Source organism: Cavia porcellus, unplaced genomic scaffold (genome assembly GCF_034190915.1).
Source record: "Cavia porcellus strain 051 isolate PalLab524CR breed Dunkin Hartley unplaced genomic scaffold, mCavPor4.1 scaffold_31, whole genome shotgun sequence".
Classification (NCBI taxonomy): domain Eukaryota; kingdom Metazoa; phylum Chordata; class Mammalia; order Rodentia; family Caviidae; genus Cavia; species Cavia porcellus.
The window spans coordinates 21309806-21319818 of NW_026947514.1; the positions used below are offsets into that span (position 1 = coordinate 21309806).

A 10013-nucleotide genomic window follows, 5' to 3' on the forward strand; every position below is an offset into this window, starting at 1 on the left:
AAACAGGATGGGTTAGTTTTAATCACTATTGAATCATACATAGTTTGTGTTATCACATAGTTTGAACTCATGATTTTGAGAAATAGAGCAGTCCAAAAGAGGTCTCAAGTTTTGTTACTTTTGTTTTGTTTTGTTTTGTTTTGTTTTGTTTTGTTTTGTTTTGTTTTGTTTCTGTGAGGGATGGACCCCAGGGCCTTGGACACTCTAAGGGGGTGCATGAGCTGCATGCCACCCGGATTTTTAAAAATCAGAGACACTATGCTGCTGACGTTATTTGAAGATGCCTTTCTTTTTAACTAATGACATACCAAGGATTGGCTGAAATAACTGTATTTAAATATGTAGGGGAAAAGTCATTTTTAGCTCTTTTTGTTTCTCATGGAATTCTTTCGGGGTAGAACAGGGGGGATTTTTAAGTGAAAATGGTCACAGTTCTCACTGTTCCGTTCATTCTAGCATTATCCAAATTTCCAACACTCCATCCTAAACCAAAATTAATGACTCATTTATTCCTTTATAGAAATGCATCGAAGACCAGATGGCCTATAATAGGTTTTCAATTAGTCAGTACAGGACCCTTCTCCAAAACCAGTGTTGTAGGGTGTTTGTTTATGCGGTGATCCCTGAGGTCCCTGCATGCCCAGGCAGTGGACCTGAGACCGGACTGCTGGCAAGCGCGGTGCCTCTCTGCATGGAGTAGGGTCTCTCTGCACCCAGGCCTGATCTCGGGTGCCGCCTCCTCAGAAGAAGGCCTGTGTGGATGTTGAGGAGATGTGACCCCTTAACACTGGCCAAAATGAGAGCCTCTTGGGAAATCTTGAGGGACCTAAGGATTTAAACTAAACCAAAATGTCTTATACCGAGTGAAATATAGAAAAAATCAGCTTAAAACTTGCAACGTGCCACTGGACTTCAGTTAACAGTAGACAGTTCCTGCATCCAGCATATCTGCATAAGCAAACAGGATGTTACATTGGAGAGAAATGAGCTTGGTGTTCTAATTTTTTATTTAATTTATCAAAATTTTGCAGTTAGATAATTAAATCAGAAAACTTGAGGTTTTGTTTGGTGGTTTTAGGTGAGGGAAATCCATCTTAAAAAGAAAAGTTGAAAGGTAAATCAAATTTTCCAAATATAAAAACTGAAAAGTATTCGTACCTGCTGTGACAAGGAATGAATTTTTGTCTCTTTACTTTTATTACAGGATATTCATCTTGCAAAACGCTTTTATGACATGGCAGCAGAAGCCAGCCCAGATGCACAAGTCCCGGTCTTCCTAGCACTCTGCAAATTGGGCGTTGTGTACTTCTTACAGTACATAAGGGAAACAAATGTAAGTGGTCTGTGCATTTTTTCATTAAATCCAGGTGATTCCCTGTCCCAGGCCTGGGAGTTCGTGTCTTAATAGTTCTTGGGCATAGAGAGGAATACGCTATGAGCGTCAGATCTCACCCTTCCTCTGCCCGCGTGAAGCACCGAAAGACCTCACCAGGTGAGGGTTGAGTGTAGACACAAAACTGTTTGCACAACACAGAGGCAACATTGTGAAGTCCTGTCGCTCCTAGTGCTGAAGCACTTGCATTGGTGCGTATGTTTTCTGGTTTAGGGAAAACCAAGATTAACTCATGACAGTGGAAACAGGAGTTAACACAGCAAACATAAAGTCAGGTGATTACCAGGCAGTCTCTTCAAAAAGGAAGAAGAAGAACCTAAGACACTGCCAAGGCTGTTGGCCTTCATATTCCTCTGTTAATAGAGCTTGGGTTATAATTGCCACCAGAATTTCCTTCTCTAAAAATAGCTGGAGTTGTTTAAATTAAACAAGTTAATAGTAGAACCGACATAGGGTATGGATTACCTGTTCTCTTCAAAACCACTAACTTCATCTAATACTTACAGGTAGGTGCTATCATGTTCTTCCAGTTCTATACTTTCCTCACAGTACCTAGAGTTGACCCTAAAATGTTCAGAGCTCTTGTTTAAAAAAAAAAAAAAAAAAAAAAAGGCCGTGTAACGTTAGTTCATGCAGAACTAGGCAAGGATGGTGGACGGTGTTTCAGCCTCTGTTAAAGTCTTTCAGAACGGGTTGGTGTGCTCTTCAGCGTTAGCCCCAGGTCAGGCCTTCATTTTCAGTGCTACACACATACAAATACAGTCCACGTGCTCCACCATCAGTAAAGAGAACAGGACTTCTCTCTGCCACTCGAGCCCGGGCTCCAGGTCGCTGGACACTGCAGCACGAGCTGCCAGTTGCCACTTGGAACGACAAGTGCTGTCACACTGGGCAGCATGAGCCGTGGTGTGCTGTGCCCTCTGCCACTGAAATAGTCTTACTCCTCTAGTGACAAAGCTAGCAGTGCGCCAGCTCCCTGACCCGCTGTCAGGGCCCCTTCAGACCTTTGTCCCCCACAACTTCACTCACCATCGGTCATCTGGGACAGTGGTGGCCAGGCTGTGATACATGTGTTGTTTTTCTTTGAAGACAAAAGATGTTAATGTTTTGAGTTGTTTTTTCTAAACCAAAACCTCAGTGTCTGGGTTTAATTGCAGTGCTGGCGCCTGGTGATAAATGAGCAGGTTTGGGGTTGCAGTGTGAGCACACGTCTCTAAAAGGTTTGCCTTCACTGGCCTAGCATTTGATGCTGCAAAATACACCATACTGAATAGATTGTAAATTTGCTTTTTTAAAATATGGAAATATAAAAGCAACATAATCTTATGACTCAGATATTCCAACTTTTTAAAAAATGTGAGAGTACTAAGTGTTGATGGTAAGAAAATCAGGCAGTACGAAAAGCACAAAACCTTCCATCTCAGATACCTGCTCCAGAAACTTAGGCAGTAGTTTGCAATGTTTCCAGAAAAACTTAGCCACTAGACTTACAAATATGTGTTATGAGGACCTTTTCAGACGTAATATTATTTAAAGAAATATCCTATATTTACAGTTTTGGGAAAAACAGAAAATGCTGGTCATTTTCAAAAGTGACAATAAATCAGAGTCTCATAGATGATGGGCATAACTTTTAAGTTCAACTTCACATTAATGCAGTTTTAATTAAAACCTAGCAAAAAAGCATTGTTCAGTCATCTGTTCAACATACAATTTTTAATTACGTGAGAGAAGTAGTGGCCCAGGGCAGCTGTCATTAGAAGTGACCCTTGCAGCCATTGTTCCGTCACTTCGGATGGATGACAGGTGTCCCGAGATGCTCTCTGTCTTCCCTCATTCCTTCATTGCCCTGTGTTCCTTTCAAAGATTCGCTGTGAAAAATGGTTGACAGTCGGTACATTATACTACTGATGGAAAGAACCCTATTACACGTTTTTAAGTTCTGTCTTTGTCTGTAATTTGTGACGCAGCTTGCACAGTCCCTTGTCTGACACTGAAGTAGTAACGATTTTTACATTATTTTCATAAAGATTCGAGATCTGTTCACTCAGCTTGACCTGGACCAGCTTCTGGGACCCGAGTGGGACCTTTACCTCATGACCATCATTGCGCTGCTTCTGGGGACAGTCATAGCCTACAGACAGAGACAGCACCAGGAGCTGCCCATGCCCAGGCCTCCGGGGCCACGGCCAGCCCCACCCCAGCCAGAGGGGCCACCTGAGCAGCAGCTGCCCCAGCCCGGCCTCGATCAGTAACAACATGGAACTTGTTTGCTTCGGACTTGCATCTGACTTAATTAAGACTCTGGATTGGTGGCACCTCCTGGAAGAGGCACAAGGAAGCGTTGAATTCCTAAAGCTGCTTAGAATCTGATGCCTTTATTTTCAGGGATAAGTAACTCTTACCTAAACTAAGCTGAATGTTTGTTTCAGTGCCATATGAAATAACAACTCTCAGTGGCTCTCCTTTTTTTGGGGGGGAGGGTGGTGTCTGGAAACAGGTAAGACACTCAGAATAATGTCTGCCGTACCCCGCTATCCCTTTCTTGGGTCCTTTCCATCATTCGCCCAATGTGCTGAAGTTCTCATAGGTCTCGTGCATCAACACTAAGAACTGATTGATGTAAAAGGAAAACCCAGTCAGTTGCAACTTTAACCATAAACATGTTTAAAAGTTTGAAAGTAAAAAACAAAACCAAAAAAAAAATATGTATCTTCAAAGTGTTTGGAACTGATAATGAGAAACGTGTACCATCCACATGCAAGTACTCATATGCAGCATTTTTCTTTTTTTATCTGAAAAGGGAAAATGGGGAGGTTTCTTCTTACAGGCAGTTGTCACGCTTCAGACCATCCTTCCCTTCAAAGACTGAAAGAAAGGCTTTGTTGAAAGAGTTCTGTGGGGACTGCACCTCATTGTCCTGGAATACATGTAGGATCCTGTGCACAGATTTCTTTGCTAACATGAACCTGCCCCGCCTACTCCATGTAATCTGCTTGTTTATTTTGAGTATACAGAGCCTTGATCCAGAAGCCAGAGGATGGACTAAGTGGACGAAGTTAAAAGCATACTAAAGAACTTCGCGTGGGATACCGACATCATAAACACACTTTCCTAAAGGTTGAAGCATTTGCTCCCAGATTTTGTTTTACTTTGCATTTCTTACTACACAGAGAACCAGTCACTCTCCTGAGCCCTTCAGACATGAAATAGCATTTTCAGTGTACGGCCCACAGTATCTGCTGTAGCTGAGAGCATTGAAGGTGGGTTAAACTTGGTGACCGATGAAAAGCCAGGCCTGTTTGTACCGTTGTGTGTGCCTGGGTAGCTTTTCATTTCTGACACTTTGATGTTACAGGAGGAAGTCAGCTGCTTGCTTCTTGATCATGCTCACCATCCTCCCACTGTGTTACTAACTTAGGAAATTCAGGGCTGCTGCACCATAGAATCACCTGGTTAGATAAGCAAAAAACAACCAAAAAGAAAATTGACAGCTTCGCATAATCACTCAAATGAAAGAACTAACACATAAGCTGACTTTGGATTTCTTCATGCCATCAAATGGTGGGGGCTGACCTGAGACTCATTAGTGAATGAGCTATCTGTGGACACATTGTGAACCCCTCTACTGGAAAACTTGAAGAGTTCGTTACTTGTAGAGTTTTAATGCTATGGATTTTGAAGTCAGGGTTGTTTTTAGAACTAGATTTAGTCAGTCTACAGGGAACATGAAGGCTTTAAATGTGAACTTGTATGCTTTTTTGTGTGTGTTTAGAGTCTTATGGGAAACCTGGTAAGCAAACTTTCCTCCCAGATATCTGCTTCCACATTTGAAGAAGTCACAGAGAGGACCATCCGTACAAAAGCGTATCTGTGAGAGAGAGGAAATCTGCCCTCAAAAGTGTGACATTGCTTTGGGCAGCCCTTGTAAATATGGAGACTGTCAGTCTCCTACATTTATAGTGGACTGCGGGTGGTACAGTATGTTGACATTCTCACAGGTGCCTCTGCTCCACCCCTTCAGAGCAGGTGTAACCCAGGGGGGTAGCCACACTTTATTTAGAAAGCACTGTGTTAATTATTCAGAATTGAAGGCCCCAGCCACTTGGAAGGGTGAGGCAAGAGGATCATGTGACCCCATGATTTGAAACCAGCCTGAGCCGCACAGGAAGACCCTGCCTCAAAAAGTGAAAATGCTTGTAAGAGATGACTACAGAATTCCACTTTTCCTTCCCTAGCGTCTACCCACTTTCTCCTTGCGCAGCATTTCTGTATCAAGCTTTGCTCCCTCGCCTGGTACTTGGAGAAAACACTGCTTAAATTGGCGTGCACTACCTAAGGCCAGATGGGCAAGTGTGGTCTGGTTCTTCCCTGCTAACAGGCTTCCCGTCACTGTCCCCTTGTCCTGTCCATTTTTGTTATTAATAATGCTGCAGATAGCCTTTCCTTGGCGTGTCTCTACCTCCTGTTTTCCCCTGGGCCTTTTGCTTCCAAAAGTTTAGATGGTATGTTTAAAATAACTCAGCCCTTACAGCTTCTTTTAAAAGACTGTCTCAAAATACTTGGTTCCCTGTATCTTTTGGTTCATGATACGTGGTACCTAAGCAAATAGGAATTGGGTTTGGTTTTTCTCCTAAAAATAATGCACAGTACTTACTTATCTAATCAAATGGCATCCATTTGAATAAAATAACAATAACTCAAGCTAGTTAATGTCAGTGACATTAAACTAACTCCAGGGCTCAGGAGTCGTAGTGTTAGGGTGTAGACTTGCCAGTGGAGCTGCAGCCCATCTCCTGGCACCTCTGTGTTCTCAGCTGTCAGAGCTGCCCGGACAGTTCAGTTTCAGTTCTCGTGCTTTGCTTTGTTGGCCAGCCAGAAGTTTCAGAATCTTAAAACCACCTGTTTTGCTTCTATCTTATTTTACCAGGGTGACATAGGTGTGTGTGTGTGTGGGTGTGTGTATTTTGGTTTTTTGGGGAGGGTTGTTCATTTGTTGTTGTTTTTCTTTTTGTGCTTAAAATTTTTGTTTCTGTTTTATAGGTGAGACTTGTCTTACTTTTGGTTAATAGTCAGTGGCACAGAAAACGTAAATGAAGGGCTGGGGATTTAGCTCAGCGGCATAAGCACCTGCCTTGCAAGCAGGTGGTCGTGAGTTCGATCCCCGGTACCGATAAAAAAGAAAAAGACCAAAAAAGAAAGAAAAGGTAAATGAAAGGTGGTTTTTTTCCAAAATTGACTGTTTAGAATTTAAATCAGATTATGAACTATTAATGTTGATTCTAGAGGTTTTGCTGCTCTTCTGTGTTTAAGGGTAATTTCTGAGAGTTTTACCACCAAACTGTTTTGTCTCTGTACCACTGGCGAAGCTTAGAGAGCCACCAGCAGTCTGGTAATGATCTGATGATTAAACCTTCTAGAAACACACACACAGACACACGTGTAGCATTTTTTTCTTTTATTTTTTCCTTCACCTTGCTCCTTACGTTGTTCTTCAAACCAGTGTTTTGGAAGTTTGCATGCAGACCTTTAAATGAAAACCATAGTTGTTCTTGTGTGTAGCATGTGTACTAATGTCTGTTTCAAGACAAGGTCTCGCTAAGTTGCCCAGCCTGGGCTCAAACTTGGGATCTTCCTGCCTCGGCCACCTCAGCCTTTCAGAGTGCTGGGATTACTGGTGTGTGCCACCACACCTTACACTAAGTCTGACTGTATCTGCAAAAACTTCCTTGACAGAGGCTTGGGCTAACAGATCACATGCACATTTCAAAACAAGAAGTGTCAGGTTTTTACCTGGCAAAAAGAACAGGGCTATATTTGTTCCAGTGACAGCCAGCATTTGTTTTTAAAGTGAACTTAATATATTATTCAATATTGTGACTAGAAATATGCAAGAAATGATAGAACAAAAAAAAAAAACTTTTTTATGTGTATGTTCTCATCATTCGTTACTCAAATAGTGAAAATGTAAAATTTCTGAATGGTATATTGTCTGAGGGGTTACCTGGTTTTTAAATGTTTTGTCATTGAGAAACTAAATTTTTCCATCCAGCTGGTATTTGAAGAAAATTTAAAATCCCCCAAGTACAGTAATTTGTATCTGAAAGGGACTGCTTACACAAGTAGAAATCTAATATTTGTTAACATGAGAAGGGTCCTGTTTATATGCAGGGTGCCCTCTCACGTGTCCTGTGTTTACTCCTTGGATTGACACACCAGCTAACACTATTTCTCTCTCATTGAACAATGTTGATATGATCAAAGTAACCACTATGAATATTTAGGAGAGGAAGTTTTAAAAGACCCTAAGCTGGCATTGTAAAGGAACACCACGGTAGATTCTTTTTGTAAATTGATTTTGTATTTAATGAAATACAGTATACAGGCTGGCGAAGTGTAATATAATTGTGTAAACAAACCCTGTTAATAGAGAGATGTACAGATTCGTTTTGTACTGTATCTTGAACCTTGTGAAATAAAGATTCCACCTCTGGGTGTCTGTGTTGTGTAGTGTACCACAACCAAGCGCATTCCTGATCACATCTCTTATGCTGAATGACTCACCTTCTTAAGGAACATTTTTGGAAATTCATAAACTTCTGGAAAACACTCATTTGGAGCAGTTTGAATCCACACATGAAATTCAGACTCCTGTAAGTCCAGTATTGCTCCAGGGAAAAGATAAATCTGCTAAGGAATGTTCAGTCCCTGACACATGAGACCCAAGGGGCCTGTGTCACTATAGTACACTCACTCTCCCCGATTTAGAGTCAGTGTGTTAGTGCGGTCTCTTGTTTCAGGAAGTTTTTAGCAATCCTTGCAGAGACACACATGTGCAATAATGCCTGTTAAAGTGAGGCCGGAGAGGAAATGGAAAATACTCAGCCAAGAGCCCTTCAGTGCACGCCAGGGCTAGGGACGTCTCGGGGGTAAAGCCCTTGCCTGGCCCCGGTGAAGCCCCTTCAGTTCCCAGAAGCAGCACCTGACAGCAGTGTGAGGCAGAAGTGGCCTCCAGTCTGGCCCTCCGCATCCTTGCAGCCAACTCAAAGGGGCAACAGAGACAAAAAGCTGAGGCTTAGAAGGATAGGGTGCGTGGGGAAGTCTGGATAGGGAGAGCATGTTGGGGGAGACGTCAGCTCACAGCGCTGCAGGGAGCAGTCGTCACCCCACAAGACCTTGGCTGAAATAATTGTGGGCTCGGTGGGTCTCAGAGCCACATCAGTCATCAGGTCGCCGGCTCAGCCTGGAGCTGGGGTGAGGCCCCTTCCTGACAAGGTGTTAAGACGAAGCCCTCAGCCTTCGGGATGGATTGGAGCTGCTTTCCTTCTTTTATGATCCTGATTCAGATTGGTTTTACCAGTTTTGAAATTTACTTTGACTGGGGCTGGGGATTTAGCTCAGTGGCATAAGCGCCTGCCTTGCAAGCAGGCAGTCGTGAGTTTGATCCCTGGTACCGATAAAAAGGAAAAAGACAAAAAAAAAAAAAAAAAAGAAATTTACTTTGGCTAAGTTGCTGCATATATCTGAATTTCATGTAAGTAAAAATTAGAAATAGCCACGAACGAAGGGGAACACTTACTAAGTTCAAGACCAGCCTGGACTATGGAGTGAGTTCCAGGACGGCCTGAAATCCAAAACAAAGTGTCACAGGAACTGAAAAAAGCAGAAGGAAAGTTTTACCTTCTAGATATTTATCACAGGTAATTAAATGAAAATAAAATTAGCATTCAAAATAAAAGCGAGTACTCTAATGCTTTAAAGCAAGAGAGCTTTAGAACTCAAAAAGAAATATCACTGCATTCTGGACCTTGCACACTTCTGTGTTTCCGCTATTTAGAAGCCATCAGGCTGAACAAGCTTATAACCGGATCCTGACACATTAATAGTATACTGACTATCAGTCTGGTAGAACTTTTAGGCTGATAGTATTTTACTATTAATGTTACGTTTTGGGCAAAGTTGATTTTCCTGAAGATTAAGTTATTTTTTGCTAGATTAAGTTCTTATAAACAAGACCTAGGGTTAATGCTGAATTATATGTGTGAAATCCCATTTCTATACACCTTACATGTTTTTCTCCCATGTAAACTGAGTATTCTGTGGCTGGGTGTGATGGCACAGCCCTGTAATCCCAGCACTAGGGAGGCAGAGTCAGGAGAATGAAAGTTTGAGGTCCACCTCGGATACACAGTGAGTTCAAGGCCAGCCTGAACTGCATAGCGAGACCCTGTTTAAACAAAGGAGGTGGGGGGGGGGGTAGCTCAGTGGTGTAAGTGTCTGCTTGGCAAACTTGAGTTTGATCACGTGAGTTTGATCCCTAGCGCAAAGAAAAGTTAGAGGGGTGGGGTAGATTGTGGTCAGTCAGCTCACTGACGAGCATCCATGTAAGAATTTGCTGTTCAATAAGTATTTGCTCTTCAATCCGGTTTCTTTTGCCTGCTCCTTCCTTCCAAGTGAATTGCATTGACTTTAACCCTCAGGGTTGAAAAGAGTTCCTCTTGTCTTGCACATACTAGGACATTTAAGATGTCATCGGTTTCACATGATGCAGAACTAAAACGGGAACAGAAATCTCCATTCTTGGAGACATTTATTTCAGAGTGTGGCCACACAGCTGTGG

At 42.4% G+C, this 10013-nt stretch overlaps 1 protein-coding gene across 1 annotated transcript in view; it reads left to right on the forward strand.

Annotated features, from left to right (window-relative positions):
* The window catches only part of Sel1l (SEL1L adaptor subunit of SYVN1 ubiquitin ligase), a 49367-nt gene extending 41479 nt beyond the window's left edge, over positions 1-7888 (forward strand). Inside the window, exons 20-21 of the mRNA XM_003472335.5 lie at positions 1205-1333; positions 3424-7888. Coding sequence (XP_003472383.1) covers positions 1205-1333; positions 3424-3648 — 354 coding nt within the window. The 3' untranslated portion in view covers positions 3649-7888. The remainder of the gene's footprint in view (positions 1-1204; positions 1334-3423) is intronic.
* The last annotated feature ends 2125 nt before the right edge of the window (positions 7889-10013 follow it).